Source organism: Falco peregrinus, chromosome 15 (assembly GCF_023634155.1).
Source record: "Falco peregrinus isolate bFalPer1 chromosome 15, bFalPer1.pri, whole genome shotgun sequence".
In the NCBI taxonomy this organism is placed as follows: Eukaryota; Metazoa; Chordata; class Aves; order Falconiformes; family Falconidae; genus Falco; species Falco peregrinus.
This window is the reverse complement of record NC_073735.1, coordinates 7,126,564-7,147,709: the sequence shown is the minus strand read 5'-3', so window position 1 is coordinate 7,147,709 and position 21,146 is coordinate 7,126,564. Positions and strand designations below refer to the sequence as shown.

The window sequence follows — 21,146 nt, the reverse complement described above, 5'->3', positions numbered from 1 at the left end:
GCCCGCCGGCGGAAGCGATTGGGGCGGCGGCTTGGCCCGCCGCGGTTCCGAGCCCCCGGCCGCGGCTTGGCGATCGCGGCCCGGCGGTGGGGCCGGGGCGGCGGCACCGGGGCGGGCCGGGCCAGGCCGACGCGTCGCTATGGCAGCGAGCGGCGGAGGGGGGGGGGCGCCCGCACTACAGCCCCCGGCATGCGCCGCCGCACCGGTGACACGGCGCTGCCCTCCCGTTGGCTAATCCGGTGACGGGCTGCCTGAATGCCCAATGGCGGCCCCGCGGGGGCGGGCCGAGCCGGTGCCAGGGCCGCCGGGCCCCGGAAGCAGTAGCGGGGGCGCGGCCCGGGCAACCGCGGGCGTCCGTGACTGCGGCGACCGGGTGGCGGCCCCGGTGAGTGGGGCCCGGGGCGGGCGGGTAGCGGGGTGCTCGCCGGGGGTGGGGGGAGGCTGCAGAGCGTTGCCCGGCACCGTGCTGCCCCAGGGACGTTAGTGCCGGCGGGAGCGGCGCGGGGTTCCGCCGGCCCGGCCCGCGCGTTGCTGCGGGCTTTGGCGACGCCGTGCATCTGTCGTGCCTGCACAGTCGCGATAGCGGTGAGGAGCGCTTTTTTTGTCGTTTATGCCCTACTAAGCAAAGTCGCGTCTTCCCCCCGCCAGCCTCGCTTCTGCTGCGGCCTCGGGCTGGCTTCGGTCGCAGGCCCCGGCCCGGTGCCAGGCGTGGGGCAGGGCCTGCGGCGGGGCCGGCCTGGAGGGAAGCAACAGCGGCGGCCTCCAGCGAGTTTCTCGCACCCGGCGGCTTTGACGCGGCGGGAGCAGCGCGAGCTCTGCGATGCCCTTTGGGTTTGGCGTGCCCTGAGAATATCTTTGCCTGGGAAGTGCGGGGATTAATTGCTGCTTCTGGGACTCGCTTTACGTAACAGTCGTAAGTACGGAGCGGGCTGCGGGCACGGAAAGGTGAGGAGGGCAGCGAAGGCTCGCTTACGGGCAGGAGCGTGGTGATCCTGCTCCAGGTAGTCATGGTTAGTGTATTAATGCTGCTCAGACCGTTCCTGTCACTGCTGGGACGCCTGGCAGGCACCACAACCCCTCAGCCTCATGAGGAAAGCAGAGGCATGCTCCACCCGTTGAGTATTTTGGGTGCTTTAGGGTAAAAGCTAGTCTGACCTTGTCATTCCACTGGTGTTTGAGCAGGAGGGCTGGAAGGGACGGTGCCGTCCTTGCTCCTGCTGTGGGTTCACAGCCTCCCCTGTGCCGGTGCTGGCGCCCGTGCAGCTGTGGGGAGCCTGCTCCGCCGCCTGGCCTGGCTCCCGCATGGCTGTGTGAGGCTAACGCTGGCCAAACGTGGCCGTGCAGAGCCACAGCTGGGGTGTTTGACGTGGGGAAATGAACGTAACCGCCGCCTGAACCTGTGGTGGTTGGGTCCTTAGGGCCCGGTTTTGGCAGGACTAAATCGCTGCCTGCAGGCTTTGGGTTAAATGGCGAAGCCATGCTCCTCCAGTGGTGGGACACATTAATTCTGGATCCTTCTACAGCTTTTGAAATGTCCTCTGGGAAGGTGAGGGACGCCAAGCCGAGCAGGGTGCGGTGAGAAGCTGCCTTGCCCGTGGGCAGCAGTGATTCAGCCCAGGGACTTCTTTCAAAGAGCTGTGCTCTGCGGAAACTGCTTCCTTTCTTTCTCTTTCTTCCCCTCCTCATTTCAGCTTATTTTTGGCCTGTTTAAGAAGTGCCTGAAGCAAGTGCTCATCTTCTCTGTAGAAGCTTGAAAGCCTGGGGGGACTGATTATAACTTCTGTGCCACTTCAGCTCTGCTCCCCATTTCTGCAGCCCCCATGAAATGTGTGCAGAAGGTCTTAGATTCAGTTTTGCTGTGTGCACCGCAGTGAAAGAGCACTGTAAGCAGAGCAGAGAGCTCTGCCCTGTTGATGTTTTCCTTTCTTTGGGGCGGCTCAGGCTGTGGGTGTTGTGACCAGGGCAACTTCTTCACCCATCAGCCTGGGCTGGTGTTGGACTGTAAGGTGGAGTGCTCGCAGCCGTGCCCTGCATGGCGTGTCCAAGCAACGCACAGCTGGCTGGTGGGCTCATTCTCCATGTTGCCAAATGGATAAATGGTGAAGCAAAATTAAGTGCCAGTAACCTCTGCCTCTTGTAGCAGAGGTGGGGAAACACGCTTGTAAATAACGTAATATTTCTGCTGTTAATTAATTCACTGTGAACTGCAGCCTGCTGGCCAGTACTTTTAGCTGTGTCCTCCTGCCTTTACCAGAATCCGTCAGTTCTTGCTCTTTGCCCTTCCTGTCTGCACCACGCTGGCAGCCCCAGCACGCCTTGTTCCCCTCCACAGTCCCGGTGCCGAGTTTCCTGGGGGGTCTGCTATGCACTGTGTGATCAGGAAGCTTTATTTCTGAGTTGATCCCTGTGATTTTGTGTTGCTTCCTTCACGCTGCCAGGTGCACTGAGCCATGGCAGGAGCTATGGTGCGCATTGGTGACCAGCTCATCCTGGAAGAAGATTTCGATGAGACGTACATTCCCAGCAACCAAGGTAGCCGATGCCTGTCCTTCCAGGAGCTGTGATAAGGGATTCAAGCATGCAAGCCACTTTGATGTGTATTAAGAAAACGGGGATCAGTTTTCTGAGAGCATGGGTGGACAGGGTAGAGTAAATGAGATTTCATGGAAGACAGATAATGAAAAATTAGCTTTTTGGTTGCAAAGATAAATGCCATTTTGCAGTCTGTCTCCCTGCTTTACCAGCCTGGTAGGGCATCCTCTACTGACACGTGGAGCCATGCTGGCAGCTGTGAGCAGCTTCGTTCCAGGATCAGGATTTCCCAGTGTGCCCATTCCTTTAGCTGAGGAGGTTGGCTTTATTGTGTAGTGCCTGATGTAGACAGTCTCCACAGATGCCTCTCCTGTTTTCCTAGAAATCCAAGATTTTGCACGGGAGATCGGGATTGACCCTGAGAAGGAACCAGAGCTGATATGGCTGGCCAGGGAAGGCATCGTGGCCCCGTTACCACCTGAGTGGAAGCCCTGGTGAGAACTCTTGTCAGCAGCCATCCCATTAGATTCCTGGCCTCTCCTGCCCTTCCCCTGCTGTGTGCTGCCCCCCCCCCCGCTCCGGTGCAGGGCACCAGCTGGCAAGGGGGTAGTGCCACAGCAGATGTACTTCCTGTCGAGGGGGGAACTCAGGTCTTTTTGGGGCAGGGGAAGAAGGGGAAAGAGGTTTTGGGAAGTTGGGTAAAGATGTGAGCAATCTCCAGCAATGCTGCTTCACCACACTGATGTGTCTTTGGGCTCTGGAGATGTCACACTTCTCTTTGCTGAGCTTAAGGTGGTCATGTGATCCAGTAAGGATGCTCGGGTACGTGCAGCTATATTGGTATGTGCTCTTTCATCTTTTCATGCTGTTTTTGGCACGCAGCCAAGACACTACTGGTGATATCTATTACTTCAACTTCGCTAATGGCCAGTCCACGTGGGACCACCCCTGTGATGATCACTACCGAGAGCTCGTCATTCGGGAGCGAGAGAAACTGCTGGCACGTGGCAGCTTGAAAAAGAAAGAGAAGAAGAAGAAAGAAAAGAAAGACAAGAAAGAGAAGAAAGACAAGAAGGAGAAGCAGTCACTGAAGCGACCCCCTGTGAGTAGACTCTGCTTGCAGTGCTTCTGGGGAGGGCTGGGTGTAGGATGAACAAGTGACTGTGAACTAGAAGATGATCCTGTGCTGTTACTGCTTTGGGATTGGAACAGCAGTCCCCTGACATGGGATCTGCTTCAGCGGGTTTGTGGGTTTGATGGAAATCCAATGTAAGTGAGGTCACAAGCCTACAAACATCAGGAAGTTTTGGTTTAGAAGGAGCCACCTGGAGTGGAGGTGCCGCAGCCCTGTGATGCTATTGCTCAGAAGGATATGGCACCAGCCTTGCTACCAGCCAAGGATGCTGGTGCTATTCTTAGCAGCAGATACTTGGGGCGCTGGAAAGGTTTCCTTCCTTGGAGAGGCCAACAAATGGTGTTTATGCAGTGTCCACGCATGTGTTGCTATGATATCCAGGCATTGAGAATGGATGTGTGAGCTTAGTCTGCTTTGCTCTTGGTATCTGCAAGCGTAACCAAATTCCTTTTATATCCCAAGTGATAGCAAATAATTTCTACCTTCCGTTAGTCAGTAATGAGATGAATCTCCAAGGGCAAAGATGGTGCCTTGTGTTATTGTTCAAGGCACAGATCTCCTCAACTCTGAAAGCCTCAAGCCTTCAATTTGGGCATTTTCTTTTATAGGTATACTTGTAATTTCAAGTGGTCAAAAATTTACACACGTATTTATGTACAAAATTGTGTATTAAGCAAGTATGTATCTTTAGGTAGATAAGAGTTTATATATATATATATATATACACAGTATTATGTGATATATTTTAGTTATTTGCTAATATTTATCTACTTAGGAAATGCAGCCAGGGATTCTCCCTTCAAGGTTCTTCTGTGAAATGCCCTCTGCCATCCTGCCCCATGGGCAGAGGAGTCCCGAGTCAGATCCAGATAGCCAGATTACAGGTGAAGGCTGCCCTGATGAAGGCAGAGGGAGACCAGCAGACATAAGTGATTCAAGGAGATTATTTGCAGGCATGCAGCCGAACAAACTGCATTCCCTATTTGAGTCAAAGTTTGGCAGACTATGCCAGACCTTAACTCATGTGGAGAAAAGTTTAGAAAAAGGCCCCTCTTCTGTCAGCTCTGATGTAGACATCTACCAGGACCAAGATACGTCTTCAGAAATGCCAGAAAAGCTTTGTTGTGACTCCTCTGACTCACAGTCTGATGATTTAGAGGTTAGACCACCAGTGCAACCTTTGTGTGTGTCAAAGAAATCCTGTTCACAAGTCTTTAAGAATGTCAGCGCTCTACTAGAGGCCATTGAAGACAAAATCCTACTCTTTGAGGATGAAGAGCCAAAAGAAAAGTGGAAGATGAAAGATGTGATGGATAAGTGTGTCCGTAAGCCTGATCATCAATTCACAGTCAGAGAGAAATCTACAGTATTGAATGGGCACATGGAAAGAAATCCAGGTGTGTTGCAAGCCAAGAGTGATGAGACCATCAGCAGACCCGAGGGAAAGGTTTTAAAGCAGACAGGAATAGAGGCAGATACAGAAGTACAAGGAGCAAAGGTATGCTAGAGGTATCAAAGTGTGATAGCAACGATTCAGTCAGTTCTCATAACAATAATGCAATCCAGGTGCTGCAAGTGAGCCATTGCTTTTCCCTGCCATGAGCCTGGAAGACAGAAGGATGCGCACTTTGTTGCAGGGGGAGCATCTGCTGCCTCATCCGCTCCTGGGGTCATTCCCAGCTCGGACACTAAGTCCTGCCCAGAAGTCAGAGAAGGAGTGTAACTCAGGTTATGAAATGGTGCCACGTGCTGCTTGAATTTGAGAAAGGCCCCAGCCCAGAACCTGAACTTGTTAGTCTTGTGGTGGATTTTTGTGGGGAATATGCTGATTGGAATTCTAATGGTGGGAGCACAAAGAGAAGTGAAGAAGTGGAAGGATACATCAAACTCCTGGAGTGTGGGGAGAAAAGTTTGCAGCAGACCTGCAGGTTGAGGACCAGGGGAGCAACAGGCTTGTCATCTCCACTTTCATGTGTTGACCCAAACCAGAGAAACTGCAGGGAGTTATGGCCAAATAGAGGTTGGTGAAGGAGCAGGTAGGAATGAGGTAGGAGTAAGTCCTTTGTGATGACCTTTCCACTGTAAACGTTTCTGGAGAACTGAGAGTGTGAAGTTTTGCTTCCAAGCCAAGTTTCAGGAGAAAAGGGGCAAAGACATCCTGTTGGAGGTCACATAAGCAGATGTGACATTAATTTTAGTGGCTTTCCTAAAGCTCAAGTGGTAGCTTGAAAAAACCTTTGTTTGTGGTCCTCCTTGCATGTCAAACGCTGCACAATTCACACTTTGGTTTAGCTTTGCAAGGGCATGAAGTGTTTTTTGAGCTCAAAACGAAGTGATGGGCAGTAAATGGAATGGGATGGCAACATCGAGTACAAAATCATCTCTAATTTTGGCTCTAAGACTATAGTAAGCACACTATAAAGTTAGTGTTTTCCCCGAAGAACCTGCAGCCTAAATTGACAGGGAATGGCTTATTCAGCTATCTTTAGTTTAGTTTAGCTTGCTGAATCTCAAGTCCCAGAGTGATTGAGTTGGTTAGGGTCATATAAAAAAACCTCATAAGTTGCAGCCAGCTCTTCTGCATCCATGGCCAGGACCTTGAGAAATGGGACTCTGTTCCATCCTAAATGAAAGAAAAATGGGGAAAAGTTTGAATTAGCTTTGTCGGACAAGAGAAGGAGTATTCCCAGAGGTTATGGGCCACTGTTTTGCAGGTGGGTGCAGTACCAACCTGTCTGAGCACAGTCTGGTCCTTAAGCAGCTGCTGCTGTGGTCTTAGAACACTAAGATGGCTTACAGGTGTGATGGGGCCCAATTATAAATGTAATCTTCTCCTTCTTCCTCTGAATAGCTGGACCATTTTGTTCTGTTTTGCCCCAACTTTTTCTCTCTGCTACCGGTAGCAGGATCTTGCCCTTCACTGGGAAGAACCTTCCAGATTGATTTGTCTTTGTCCATAAGTAATTGCCTCAGTTTAATAAGAACTTAGCAAATCTCCTGTTCTGGAGAAAAAAAACTGAACTGAAATGTCACTGGATGTAACGTTAATGAATTGCTTTGCTCTGCTGTTGCTGGTACCCAGCTGCGGCTCCACCAAATTACTAGCTCAGGTTTCTAATTACCAGCATGTGGTAGCGCTCAGTTAGCTGATAAGAACTATGACTATAAATATCAGATAAACTGCGGATTATCCTGAAAGTTTTAATTAGCTCTGTGGAAGTGAGTTTATCTTTGCTGAAGGACAGCTAACATCCTCTGCTCCATACGTGTAGCTAATGGCCATCTGTAGAAGATGATTAGGTAAGCCCAGAATAGGTGATTTATTCTGTTACTATGGTTGTGACAGTGACTTGGTGGGAGAAGGATCAGTGTATTTTCATCTCCCTCTCCCCATCCCGCAGCCTGCCAGTGAATTAACTCTGTTTTCAGTCTGTAATGTATAGACACAGAGCACAGGATCTGTGATTTCTGACTACACACATGCTCTGCTGAAGCAATGGCACTTGGATGTGCTGGCGTGCTACAAAGAAAATCCTGGCATACATGTGCGTGTAGTTTAACCTGTGTGGTGTGTTGCAGGGTGAGACTGCTTGGGTGGGGAATTCCACAGAGTCAGAGCGGTTGCATTTCTGGGTGAAGATAACTTGGTGTGCATTGCTCAGAGGTGAGGATGTCAGCTGGGCCCCAGGGCTCTTGCTGTGCTTTGAAAGGGAGAGGTGGATTCAGGAGCTTCCTACAGATGTGCTGCAGCAGAGCTGCTTTCTGCTGCCTGAAATTTTTCCACTGGTGGAAGGTGAGGAAGCAGCCTGGATTTTGGTCTAAGAAGAGGTGGTAATTGCAGCTTGTGGAGAGTAGGAGGCTTCTTGCCATCGGGGTGGTTGTTACTTCACGTGTTTCACACTCAGCAGAGTAGCAGGGCAGAGGCGAAGCTGCTCAGTTTGCCCTGAGTGTGGGCCTCTCCTGGAGGGTCCCGTGTGGGGGTGCGTGCAGATGTGTCAGCTGGCGTGGCTGTTGCTGTTCTCTCACTTCAGTTTTGCAGTAATGCCCATTTATTTTCTGAATTGCCAGTGAATTGAAACAGCCAGTGGTTGCACAGGGGAGCACTTTCTCCCTTTCTGAAATAAGAAGTGTAAGCTCTGCATTTGTGCTGTCCTGTCAGTGAGCCCCTTCTGCATGCTCCAGTCCTCAGGCACCCTGCTAGCACCCATCCAGGTGCCCCTGGGGAACCTCGCTCCACTGCGTGGCCCTGTGGCATCTCCAGCCAGCATCCTTCGTGGGTCACTGAACGTGGACGTGGGGAGCTTGGTGGACTCCAGCCTTGTGGCCAAAGGAGGAATGCAGGTGAGGCTCTGTCTGTGGCCAGAGGGGCGTGGATAAGGCTCTGTCTTCTCTGGGAACATGTCCAGAAAAGCACACTCTGCAAAAGGTCACAGACATGGTGATGCTTAGAAGCTTAAATTGACAATATCTGTCGTCTCTTGTCAGTTTTGAAATACTTTTGTCTGTTAAAAGACCAACATTTCCCCACTGTCTTTCACTATATTTCTTTTTTTCTGCTATTTCTAGCATGCCCAGTGCTAAATTAATGGTGAGCTTTCTTCTGCTATGCTTAGCAGATTTAAGGAAAGAATTGTTTCAATTGCTATTGGGAGGAAAAAGTTTAAGTTCATTTGAGTAGAACTTTGATTTGTGTCTAAATTGAGCATGACATCCAGTACAGGTAATGTAATCAAATAACATTTTCACTCAACTATTTGCTGAGAACAAAAAAAATAAAAACAGTTTTCTGGATGAATGTACGATTTACAGACATATTGAATGATTATTTGTAGAAGGTGACCTTTGGGTCGACAAAACAAAGGTGTTTAGTGGTAACAAATTGATCTTTTAATGGAAAACAAAAACATTGTATATGCAAAACATTACACAAAGCAACACCTGTGCTGAAGGTTTTCTTCTTGCTGAGTTAAGTCTTGTCACTGGTGACTGCAAACATTTTGTTGTCTTATGGTCTTGAATGAATCAGAGTTTTGAGGGTAAAGAATATATCATTTCCCTTCTGGACGTGGTTGTAGCAGAATGAGGGTAGCAGCGTAATCCTGAGCACCTTCTCAGAATTCAGCAGCTTCCCTACTGCTGGCCAGTGTCTCAGTGGGTTTGTGTCTCCCCTTTCTCTTCACCTGTCCTCTTACTTCCCTTTCCTTGTGACTTCACAGCCCGCAGAGACCTATAAGCACACCAGCCAGACCAAGAAGTTAACAGGCTTGGTCTGTGAAGAGAAGAGTTCCTTGAACATGGCAGCTCTAGATAAAGGGAGAAACGAAGAGGAGGAAAGTGAAAATGAGGTACTTTGTGTGCCTCGGCTCTTAATGCGTGTCGGTAACCATAGTGCATAAAGCCTCAAGGAATGAAAAACTGATGCTCCCCTTGTAATAGCTGGTTGACCGTGGTTGTTCCATTTGACTCGGGGCCTTAATTTGTGCTGCGTTTCCTCTGTCTGGCTGCCAAAGAGCATCTAATCCTGTTTTCTCATTGTGCTCCCTATAAATCAACATCTACCACGATGTAATTCCAAAATGAATTGCCTGTAGGCGTATTGCCTGGGTGTATTGCTATGGCTCTGCTGCGTTATTTCACTGATTAGGAACCACTGGTTCCTCCTGTGTGGCCTGTGGGGTTACAGGGGTCAGAACTGAATTTTGACTCTCTCTCTCTTTTTTTTTTTTTTTTTTTAAATACCTTTAGAGTCTCCATGGGACAGCAAGACTGTTCAAAAACCTGCACATGGATGTCAGCGCCCTGGGAGGCAGCTTTGACTCTGAGGTAAGACAGTGGGTGATGAGACGGGCAGGTAGAACTGCCCAGGCAGAAGAGGAGCTGTGGCACTGTCAGCCAGCGCCTGGGCTGGGGAGTGAGAGTGCAGCAGTGGTGCTGGGGGTTGAGTTTCCTGTGCTATTTATGAGCAGGAACAACCTGGAGCAGACCGATGCAGACGAAGGTATGGCAGCAGGGCTGGGGGGAGCATATGAGAAGCCAGGTGCCATCCGCAGGGGACAGTGGTGTGGGTATTGAAGGCAAGTTTGTGCTTGAGGGAGAAAGGATTTGAGGAGACAGCGTCTTTGTGCAGGGTAGAGCTTTGTTTCATTCTAAAGCAGAGAAGCCTAAAGCCATGCAGGTGTGATGGGCAAGCTGGAAATCAGCTCTTTCAAGGAACAGCAGAAAGGAGAGGGTCTCTGATCAGAGAGGTGCCACTGCGCTTGCTGTGGGAGGAAGGCTTGTTGAGGAAGAGGCACGGTTTGCTTCTGCAGTGAGCGTAGAAAGAAGGCTCATTCTCGGCTGAAGCTGCGGTGGTGGCACTGAGGAGAGGGGAGTGTACTCTGGTAATGCCATTCTTGCAGTGTCGCCCAGTTCCACAAGAATCTGGGAAGCTTCCATCTGGACTGCACGAGGACACTTTTATGTGGCAACCTAAAACCTGGTTTTTTTCTTCCTTGTACTGCTGATAAATTCCATCACTCAGGCACAGAGCATCAGCAAAGAGTTCAGTACACGCGTGGCCTTGCGCAGACATCGCGCTTTCTGTGTGGCTGTGTGCTCTCTGCCTGTGCTTTCTTAGCAGTGATCAGGCTTAAGATGGCAAGGGCACAGTGGGAAGCGCGTCGCAAGCAGCTCTGGTGATTTGGCCCAACTGTTTGTGCTGACATTAATCCTTTCTCGCCACTTTGAAAATTCTGTTCCAGTATCTGAAAGGCAAATTAATTTCTTTTCAAGGGTTTTACAGTATTTCCCTTATCCTTTTCACAGCATATGAAAATTAAGCTGTAAAGTACTTTGCTGGAGAACCCATTCACAATACTGGGCAGAAACTGCAAAGGCTTATGCTAAAGTGGATGTGAAAAAGAAAGGCCTGACTCTCTCATCTCCAGACAACAGGCAGCCTGTTGGGGCCCAATTCGTCACTGAAATGTTAATGTGTCCAGGAACAAAGGGCTGCCTTGGCATTTCAGCGCCTGGGCAGGGCTTTAGGAATCTGTTATGAAACAGCAATTGCTGCCCGACAGCCAGGCTCTGTTAACCCAGATGGGTGACATCTTAGTCCCGATAAGATATTAGTGCCCCACTGGAAAATATAATTCTTTTGGAGTTCCATGAGATGGCAGTAGAAAAGCATTCCTGTGAGCGAGCCTCAGCGTGCAGCGTGAGCCATTCTCCAGCTTCCTTACAAAAGGGAGAGGAGGAAGGGATTTGTATAGCAGGCCCTACAGGGGGAAATCTGGGCAGTAATGGAGTGAAGTGATGGAAGAACTGGCTTCATGTAGCTGTGGATCAGGGTTGAATACCTCTCTTCACCAAACCCACATGCTTCCTTTCTTTGACTTGAGAGTGGAGGCTGTATGGAAGATGGCAGGAGTCTGGGAGAGAGGGAGGAGAGATGGAAAGAAATCCTGCCCCCTTCAGTGGGCTCTTCTGGAGTGAGGTGTAAGTTAGGGAAAAAGCACTGAAACTGAAACCCAAGTCAGATACTAGAGAACTTGAGGTATGTGTTTGTCCGGGTTTTGGCTGCGATAGAGTTAATTTTTTCCTAGTAGCTGGTGCAGTGCCGTTTTGAATTTAGCATGAGAACAATGTTGATATCACACTGATGTTTTAGTTGTTGCTAAATAACGCTTACTCAAAGTCAAGGACTTTTGAGATTTCCCATGCTCAGCAGGTGAGCAGGTGCACAAGAAGCTGGGAGGGAGCAGAGCCAGGACAACTGACCTGAAGTAGTGAAAGAGATATTGCATACCATAGAGCATCGTGCTCGGTAGATAAACTGGGGGGAGTTGGCCGGGAGGGGCCAATCGCTGTTGGGGGACTGGCTGGGCATCAGTCAACTGGGTTGAGCAGTTCTGTTGTGCATCACCTGACGTGTTTTTCTTTGGGTTTTATTCCTCTCCTTCTTCTCTTCATTACAATTATTACTACTGTTGTAGTTATTTATTATTATTTTTACTTTATTTCAATTATTAAACTTTTTATCTCAACCCACGGGTTTTACCTTTTTCCAGTTCTCCTCCCCATCCCTGGCGGGATGAGGGGCATTGAGTGAGTGGCTGTGTGGCACTTAGTTGCTGGCTAGAGTTAAACGATGACAGTTCTTTTTGATGCCCGCCATGGGGTGCCATCCTGGTGTGGTGGGGGAGAGAACTGGAAGAGTAAAAGTGAAAAAATGTGTGGGTTGAGATAAGGACAGTTTAATAGGTAAAGCAATAGCCGTGCATGCAGGCAAAGCAAAACAAGGAATTTATTCGCTACTTCCCATCAGCAGGCAGGTGCTCAGCCACCCCTGGGAAAGCAGGGCTCTGTCACGTGGAGTGGTGACTTGGGAAGATAACTGCCATAAGCCAAGTGTTCACTGCTTCCTTCTCCTTCCCCTAGCTTTATATGCTGAGCAGAACGTCAAGGTATGGAATATCCCTTGGGTCAGTTGAGGTCAGCTGTCCTGGCTGTGTCCCCTCCCAACACCTTGTGCACCCCCAGCCTACTCTCTGGTGGAGTGAGAGGCAGAAAAGGCCTTGACTCTGGGTAAGTGCTGCTCAGCAGTAACTAAACCATCCTTGGATTATCAATGCTGTTTCCAGCATGAGTCCAAAATGTAGGCCCATACGAGCTCCTATGAAGAAAATTAACTCTACCCCAGCCAAAACCAGCGCAGAGGTTTGTGTAGTAGAAGGTACTCTCGGAAGGAGGGCTTCTAGGCAGCTGGGCTTGCTTGGCTCCTCATGGGGTTAGCTCTCGCCTGAACCTGGCTTTCTTGCCTTCTGAAGTCCTGTGATCACTGCAGACATGTGAGACTCAGCCCTAAAATACAAAAGGACTTTGGGATACTGCTGGAAGGGGCAAGAGGAGGAAAAGGTCTGCAAGCATCTCTGGGGGCCAGGGGAGAGGGTCCCATGGCAGCAGAAGTGATCCCCTGCTGCAGTGCTTGCAGCTTGGGAGGTTTAGTACTCTGCCTTCTGTAGAGGTCAATCTCTGGATAAACAGTGGGAGTGCAGGGGGTCGTTTGTGGTGGGAAATTACCATGCCAAGGCTTCTTTATCAGATGGAGATGTGTGAATGGAAACTGTCTCTGTAAATAAACATTGCACAACACAGCTTGTGTGTTACTGCAGAGATACATGTGCAGGAAGCAGTGCTGCTGGTTCCCAGGAAACAAAGACATCCATGAGATGCGGGCACAGGGATGACTAGTGAAAGGGGAGGAATGACTGCTGCGTTCATAGCCTTGCTCTCTCCTGTGCTGGGGGAGCATGGCTGAGAACGGCTTGTGGGGAGCCCTGAGCTGCGAAGAGTCTGGCAGAACAGCGAGTTCCTTGAGCTGGCCAGCAGAAAAAAGCAGCACCAGTAAAGCTTGCAGAGCATAAACAGTTCGATGTCTGGGAATCGGGGCCTGGGGCTCCCGAGCAGAGGTTGGAAAGCTGTTCAGCTGGAGAGCTTGCGGCTCCAGGGGTGCGTGCAGTGGGTGATGCACAGGGTGGTGACCTGTCATGGGTGGGTGTCCCTGCCAGCTTGGAAGGGTGGTGTGAGGAACCTTGCTAGTGGATGTGTTACCCCACCTACTAGGAGAACAGCAAAGCAGAGGAGGAAGACTGTGGCAGCCAGTTAGCTGATGTTGCTGAAGCTGATCTCCAGCACCGAAGGAGTCCTGATGAGGAAGCTGGCAGCCTGAGAGAGGTGATGAGTGGCTCTCTGACATCATGGTCCTGCTTGCATGATGTCAGTGAAGCTTTGTGTGCAGTAGGCAGCTTCTGGTGTTGTGGTGTGGATCTGATAGTTGCTTGGTTTGTTTCTTTTGCTGATTAAAGTATTACATGCATGGAGAGAGGTGTACACTTAAAAACAAAGGGCAAACGCTACCCAGATGAAGCCTGGCAAACCTGCCGCCCTTTCTGTACTTCTGTGCCTGATGACAGCCTGAAATCGGGGGGCGAGGGGGGAGCACATTGCCTCGCAAAGGCATTCTCCATGCAGTATGAGATTTCCCCCCCCCCTTTTTTTTTCCTTTTAAAGGTAGAAAGATTGTGTCGTTTTTTGTTGTAAGCTCTTGTGTTCAGCATGTTAGAATTCAAAGAGGTGGCATAGTCATCCTGTTTCCTGAGATAAGTAGGATTCAGTTTTGGTGGCTGCTGTTCATCCTGATTGTTCATCACTGAATCAGGTGCCTTTCCAAAACCTGCTCCTGTTGGTATCGAGGTGCTTTTCTCCAGACTTAAGCCAATTGCTGGAAGTAACGATTTGAGAGGCAGAAATTTCACATCAGTTAGTGTCGCTCAGCTGCAGGTAGAACGTGTTACAGCTTGTGAAAAGATCAGCTAAAGGCAATTATAACCTGACCGACTCATCCTGGCTCTGAAATCCATAGAAAATCCATAGTCTGGTTTTGTGTGAGGAAAACCTCCCACCTCCTCTACCTTGTGTGCCTGATTGGCATAGTTCCTTCTTCCAGAAAGTTGCATTTGTGATCAATAAGGTGTAATGTTAGCAAAAGTTTTGTTTGTATCTGTCCTTAAAATAGGATTCTACCAGCTAAAGAACTTATTTTGGGATGTTATAGTAGCTGAGGTAAACTTGCCTGGAGATAAATCCTTTTGTGTACACAGTATGATTGGATACACGAGTATATTCTGTTGTGGTGCATGTGCCCCTCGAAGGGAAATATCTGTGTACTGTTTCCAAGCACAAGAATCTGGGTTGGTCTCATTTGGTGTTTCTTTTTCTTGGGCACTCTCAGCTGTCCTGGAGAGAGGTCCTCAGGAAAACTCTAAAGTAGGCCTGTCCCAAAGGGAGCACAGTTTTCTGGACACCCTAATCCCCAGATAATGGGAAACATAATGAGGATTCCTCCACTGGACTAACACTGAAGAACGGCTGCTTGCATGTGTTTTTCTGGGTTCTGGAATAAAGGCGTTATCAAGGCCTTTGCAGAGCCTCATGCAGCTGTCTGGTGATTCAGTGGTGAGTTTTGTGAACCTCTGCTAACCACGCATGGAACTGGAAAGGGGCAGTAAGCTTTCATTTATTGCTCGGTGAATTGCGGGTGAGGCTCTGAACTGCAGGTTTTTTTGAAAATACCCAGTGATTAGATTTCTCTTTCCTCCTCTCTAGCCTGATGGATGGCACTCTTAGCCCTGAGAAGGTCCCTCAGACAAATGACATGCTAGGAGACGTTCTTTCAGTTTGCTGCAGCTCTGGGTTTAAAGCTGACAGCGTTCCAGTTGCACTTTGATAAAAATACATCGTTAAAATATGCGGTCTGTGTATGGTACATGCTGTACACAGGATGCAGCTAATGTTTGACAAGACACCACAGCATTAATAAAACAGTGAGAAAGTAGGATGTGCTAGCAGTTTTGTTTGCATACTGATGAGGGAACCTTTTCCTGCTTCCTCCTGGCTATCGTGCTTTTTGCTGTGGGTTTTGTGGGCCTCCCCTCTGCTGGGAAAGGCACTCGAACCTTTGGGTGACTAAGCTTTAATTCAGGATTGCTCTTTCCCAAGGCCAGTGGGTTCTGCCATTTCTCAGTCTGGTGTGTCAGCTAGACCCGGTTTCATTCTGAGCTCAGAGTGGTGGCTTAGATCAGTGCCTGCCCTCAAGTTTGCCCTGCTGGAAGGTGGGATGATTGCATCCTGCCTACTCTTCTCTGCTTATAACTTCAGGCAGAAGTGAAATGTCCAGTAATAGTCCCTTGCAGATTTCCATCTCTCACTGAACAGACCCACTGTGGAAGCATAAATGGCTTTACTGCAGAGCACGTAGGATGCTCCCAGGGGCTGATGGGCCTTGCAGCAGTCACTGCTAACTCTTACCCACTGAGACCCTGTGAATAAAAAAAAAAACATACGAAAAAAAGAAGTCTGAGCCCAAGAAATGAGTGTGTTTATCTTATTGAAGTTCCTTGGTTTTGGAAAGGACTCTGTATAAAAAGAAGTCAAACTGGGCTTGAAGTCACCCAAAGATTTGCTATTTCCTTGGTTGCTGTAGGAGAACCTGTGCTATTTTTGACCCCTGCATCCCCCCAGAGAGGGAGTAATGAATGTTGTAGCTATAATTGTGTTTGACTTGCTGCCTAGAAGGAGTCTTTAAAATCAAGACATGCTGAAGAAGGGCAAGAGTATTCCTTAGATTCTGATGCGGCATGCCCTCCAACTCCAGTTCAAGTCCTTCCTGGAGATGCTGACAGTAGCCTGTCTGGCCAGAACAAGGAGGAGTCCAATGGGAAACTTGCTGGGAATGTACCAGGCAAGCAAGATGCTGAGGTGGAAGGTGACATCTCTGCAGCTGATGAGCTGCCGCTGTCTCTGGAGGAACGGAGCGCAGGAGGGACAGATGTGCCCAGCGGTCCTGGGCAACCTGGAGTTGCACCTCCAGCTGCTGAGGCAGATCAGCTGGCAAGCCTGGCTGCCACCATCGACACTGTGTCTGCTGGCGAAAAGATAGTGAATGAAATGAGAGAAGAAGCAGCAGCTGATCTGAAAACAGACAGCAGGCTGGATGCTGGCAAAGTAAGAGACGTGCCTGCATGGGTTGGGTTTGGTGTGGAAGCTGCTGTGACTGTTCCCGTTTGCTTTGTAAGACCCTGACCAGGAAAGCTCTTCGAGCACTTACTTGTTTTCCGTTAAGTTGGTGTAAGTGCTTTCCTAGTCAGCAGTGTGTTCCTGGGGGGGCACAAGTGCTCTGAACTCCCACCTTGGCATCTGTAGTACCGAAATCGCTCTTCTATGCGTACACAAAGCGCTGTCCAAAGCAACCGACAGGCAAAAACCCTGAACTCTGACGCATGTTTCGAGTCTTGCAGGAGAAATAAGTCTCAGCTTTCAGTGCTGCCATCTGTACTAAGCAAGCAGGTTTTATAATGAAGTTCACACCAAGCTCAGCTGTCCGTGCTGCTTTGTTTCTCTCCTTCTGTTGTTTCTCTCAGCTTATGCAGAGATAGGGCAAAAGTGTAAAGTGAGCTGCCAGCTGCGATATTCGCGGCTCTGCGGAAGGATGCGACAGGAGGGTGTGAGGGCAGAGCGGGGAAGGACAGTACCTCGGGGCTGGCTCTGGAGCTGTAGCTCGAGTCTGCTGAGCACAGTACCTTCCAGTCGGCCCATCGCCTTCCTGCCACTCTGGGAGGAGAGCTGGCTGACGGCTGACTGCAGCCAGCTGAACCAGGGTATCTGACTGTGCAGTCTCTGGCAGAAGAACTGTGAAGTGTCGGAAGGTGCAGATGGGTTCATGGCCTGGCCCCTGCAACTGGGGTGCCAGACAGACGCATGCTACCCACTCTTGCTCAGTTAGAATGAGATCTGATAAGTTCTCTCTTCCCCAGCTAGCTTCCTTCCTGCTGATTTTGGGGATTGTTCTAGTTCCATTGATGTGTAATGCCTTTAAGGAATAAGCTATAAAGCTGAGCCTGGAAAATGTGTTCTTTCCCGAAGAGCTTAAAGTTGAAAGCTTTGCTTTTACAAACACTTACCTGCATACTCGCTTTATGCATCTGGGCAGTTCTGCTGAAGTCAGCAGGGCTACATGGGTGTTCATATTGAACATTCGCGTACCTTTTCACGACGGCTGGGAACGTAGGAGTCCTCGCTGCAGTTAAGGCGTGCCAAGACATACTTTTGAAGTCCTTTTAAGACCATGGTACTGTTATGTGTGGCTTCACACATCTGTGTGGTGGGCCAGGTAGTTCTCAGCGCTGCAGAGATCCTTGCAGAAGGAACAGAGGACAGTAAGCAAGTGCCTTTTCCCAGGGATATTTGAAGAGCAATTCTTTGCCCTCCCCAGTCCCGCCCCTGCCTTCGTGTGAAGTGGTGTTTTGTGCTTGTCTTGTGGGTCCACACCCTTAGTGTGTTTCCTGTGATGTTCAGTCACCTTTTCTTCCCTATGTTATAGAGAAGCCAGATTTGTCTTCCCTGTATCAGTTGTCATCTGGCTGGAAATGCCTAGGTGAAGCCATAGGGGTAAGGCATGTACAGGCTGTAATGCGTATCTCCTTTCAGCTTTCGAAGGCATCCGAGACCAGCGACTCTGGGGAGGACTTGCAAGTCTCTGACCACTCAGACCATGAGCTGGTTCGGCCTATGGTGAGTCACTAAAAGCTCCTTGTCCCTTGCGTGTGGGCTTCATGTTCCTCTGGGAATGTGCAACCAGTTAATGCAGTTCCCATCTCCTGTATCCAACTGCCCAGCTCCTTAACTGCTAAGCGATGACCTTAGAGCTGTGGCATGGGCCAGCAATGCCATCCTGTGCTTAGCAGGTTCTGTCTGTGGGTGAGGTAATATCCCTGGAAAAGTAGGTCACTTGGAGCTGGGACTGTGCTCAGATAATTGCAAAAAGGAAAATAATAAGCAATGTAAAAATTGTGCTTTAAGGGACTTGGCAGCTTTTCCTAAGGGGAGCCTGTATGGCTGGGAGACCTGGCTCCTGAAGGTCCCGGAGGGAGAGCGTGCAGGAGGGTAGTCCTGGGATGTGGGGGTAAGATGCCCATCAGCATCTCTTCATCTCCACAGGAAGCTGCCATTGCCATCTGCCAGTGGGAGCAGAGGCAGCACGGCCAGCAAATGGCTGAGAATATCATTATTTATCGGTGTTAGTACAAGCCTGTGTGTTGGCAAGCGGCTGCTGCCTTAAACAATACCTTTTGTAGCGCTTGCTTGTGGGCATGTGTGTGCGCACACACTCCCTGTGTGCAGCTGAGTGCAAGGACCCCCAGAGACTCTGCCAGGAGGGAGAATTATCTCAGAGAGCGAATAGCTTGTGGGCAGCTTGCTGGAGCTGACTTAAAGGAAAAATCTCAGAAAATCTGCAGCAGTATCATAAATGGGAGCAGTGGAGGCTGCGGGAAGATCTCCGTGCTTTGGACATACCATGTGTCACTCATGCCTGCTGTGGTCAGTGGCATGGTAGTGTGACGGCTCACCGCCCTGCGATCCCACCGTGTCCTCCCGGTGTGGCATTGCAGTCCCCTGGCCACATGGGGAGAGTTTCCTCGGGGGCCACCAGTGAAGGGAACCTCTGCGCTGCACGGTCCCAGTGACCGAGCCCATAGGGAATCCTGATTTACTGAGCACCTCTGTCTGCCATCGTCCCAGCAGGTCGCGCTGCATAAACCCCCTTGCCTGCCTGTACCTGTGCGCCTTGGGAAAGAGAGAGAAAACCCAATTTGCTGCCAGTTGAGCCACTGACAGAGCTGTCTGTCTGTCTGCAATACAGATACGACCTATGCTTGGATATGGGCCTGAGTCTTGGTGCAGCTGTCTCCTATGTCCTGTAAACCTTTCTCTTTGTTCAAATGCCTAGTGCTACAAAAGACTCGCTGTTGGTGGGATGGTGGGTGTGGATTCCAAGCACTGTTAGAATTTTGGTCTAGTCTCGGGATCTCTGGCAAAACTTGCACATGCTTGTGGGACACTGATCCTTTTCTGCTTTGTTCTTTAGGACTTGGGCTTCCAGACTGGGCTTTCTGAGCAGGTACTGGATGTGGAGGTTCTGTCTCCTGCTTTGGACAGCCCCACCTGCAAGGTAAATGCTGTACATGTGATCAGGGACTGGTCTGTGACCAGGCAGGGTAAAACACTGTATTGTGGTGCACTAACAACAGAACGATGCTGTAGGCATAAAGGCTTTGCAGAGGCAAATGGAAGTGATGCGTTAAGTGTCAGGGATTAGAGCAGCACTACTAGTGCATTGTTTGTTCCGCAGAGATGAGATGCGGCTAGCTACACAAAGAAACTTTGAGCGGAGGTGGCTTGTGAGAGGTGCACGCGTGCGAGCTCACACGTGTGCTTTCTCTGCCCCAGTGCAAGTGTAGATAAATGGCTTTCCTGGGGAACAGTGGGAAGCAGAGTCTATTTCACTTTTTTCTTTTGTGAGTGTATTTGTCCTTTTCTTCCTCTTAAGCAGATGGAGAGGGTTTGTGTAACAGAACACGATGGCATAAATGGGAAGAAAAGGAGGTTAGCTCCCTCTGACAGATTTTGGTATAGGGAAGCTTATTTTTAAGCATTTGGTTGTCTTGCCTGCTTTCATGTAGGCTCCTTCCAGTGAGTCTGTGGCATGTGAAGGAGTGTATGTATGCGTGCACACGTCTGCGCTTCCTGTGCCGTGTTAGCCCAGGATGTAACTAGGATCAGGCAGTTCTGACTTAAGGAGATTGCTGTGCGTCTTGAGGTTTTATCCTTGTCTTCTCAGCATGTTACCGAGTTGGCTTCCTCAGCCCCACGTTCCTATTGAGCTCTCTCAGCTACCCCTCTCCCGCACCGTCTCGGCTCATCAGTGTGTTGGCTGGAAGAGTGTTGCTGCACAGCAAGGCGGAGGGTCGGGCTCCAGCTGGGGTTACTCAGCCTTGCTCTGATTGTGAGTTGATCAGCTGCACTGGAGGAGACCCTGAGTGGCAAACTCACCACCTGTCCAGCAGAGAGGAGCAATCCAGTTTGTAAGGTTGTGTCTGGAGAATACACCTGTCCTCTTGTGCCTAATAATGAGCATAATCAGATGTGAAGGGAAAACAAAACATATGCCTGCTGAGTTCTCCCCTTCTCCCTCTCGCTGCAGCACAGTCACTGTGCATACAAATGTCTTGTTGGAGCAGCCACATTTGGACTTTTATTACAGCTCTGTCTTGAGGAGAGAGGTGGATTTGAAATGGTGCTCCCCACAGAACTGCAGCTGCTCTTTTGTGTCTGTAGACAGAGGCTAGTCTGAAATGACTCTGGGTTGTAGGAATGTGCTTACTTCCACACAGTGAGCTTGCCTTGCTTTGAATATATTGACAAAATAGTCCATTTAAAAAAAAAAGACCACCTCTGTCAGCTACATGAGCAAGAAGAGTATTGGAGGTTTCTGGTAGCGTGTTTTGGCAGGAGCGGTGGTAGCTTGCAGAGGCTGTGTGGGCTGCTTCCTGCTAGACCCGGCTTCTCTGCTGGCGGCGGGGAGGCTGCTCCTTTCACCCTTCACTTAACAGGCATTTAAAGTGCTGGCATCCTGCTTTGCTGGCCCTGCTGCTGCACTGAGGGTGCTGGTGGCGAGGAGCTGGAAGGAGGCATGCAACCTAAGCTGCTGTGTGCTGGAGACTGTGGAGGTCCCCCTGCTGAGGTCCCTTGGGAACTGTGCTGTGCAGAGGGAGGAGACGGCTTGTTATCTGTCATCCCGCTTTCCTGTGTCCACGAGAGTGGCTTTGTACCGTGAGCGCGTGAGAACGTCCTCTGTGGGATGCAGCCTGGCATTTAAGCTGGGCAGCAAACTAAGCTGCTTGCGGTACTGGGACTGCTGGGGATCCTGAGGCAACAGGAGGGGTGACGCTTTCTGCTAATTTCGCAGACAAGGCTTAAAATCAGCCCTTGTTCCCTGCAGGCAGGTGCCATCTTCACGTTCTCAAACGTGCCCAGAGATTCCTGCAGCCTGTGATTTCTGGGGAGGGACTGCCCCCCTGGGAGGGCGTGTTGGGCAGGG

The 21,146-nt window shown here is 50.0% G+C and overlaps 1 protein-coding gene across 10 annotated transcripts in view; it reads left to right on the top strand.

The window, feature by feature from the left end:
• Window positions 1-225: 225 nt before the first annotated feature.
• CEP164 (centrosomal protein 164) overlaps window positions 226-21,146 on the top strand; it is a 40,152-nt gene continuing 19,231 nt past the window's right edge. For 2 of the 10 annotated variants that reach the window (XM_055819446.1, XM_055819443.1), the window contains exons 1-12: window positions 226-385; window positions 2,439-2,532; window positions 2,915-3,026; window positions 3,415-3,634; window positions 4,443-5,165; window positions 7,850-8,008; window positions 8,884-9,012; window positions 9,413-9,490; window positions 13,274-13,384; window positions 15,782-16,213; window positions 17,696-17,779; window positions 19,134-19,217. In XM_055819446.1, the coding sequence (XP_055675421.1) occupies window positions 2,451-2,532; window positions 2,915-3,026; window positions 3,415-3,634; window positions 4,443-5,165; window positions 7,850-8,008; window positions 8,884-9,012; window positions 9,413-9,490; window positions 13,274-13,384; window positions 15,782-16,213; window positions 17,696-17,779; window positions 19,134-19,217 (2,214 nt within the window). In that variant the 5' untranslated portion in view covers window positions 226-385; window positions 2,439-2,450. The remainder of the gene's footprint in view (window positions 386-2,438; window positions 2,533-2,914; window positions 3,027-3,414; window positions 3,635-4,442; window positions 5,166-7,849; window positions 8,009-8,883; window positions 9,013-9,412; window positions 9,491-13,273; window positions 13,385-15,781; window positions 16,214-17,695; window positions 17,780-19,133; window positions 19,218-21,146) is intronic. The other 8 variants (XM_055819444.1, XM_055819451.1, XM_055819445.1 and 5 more) reach the window with 8 other exon arrangements.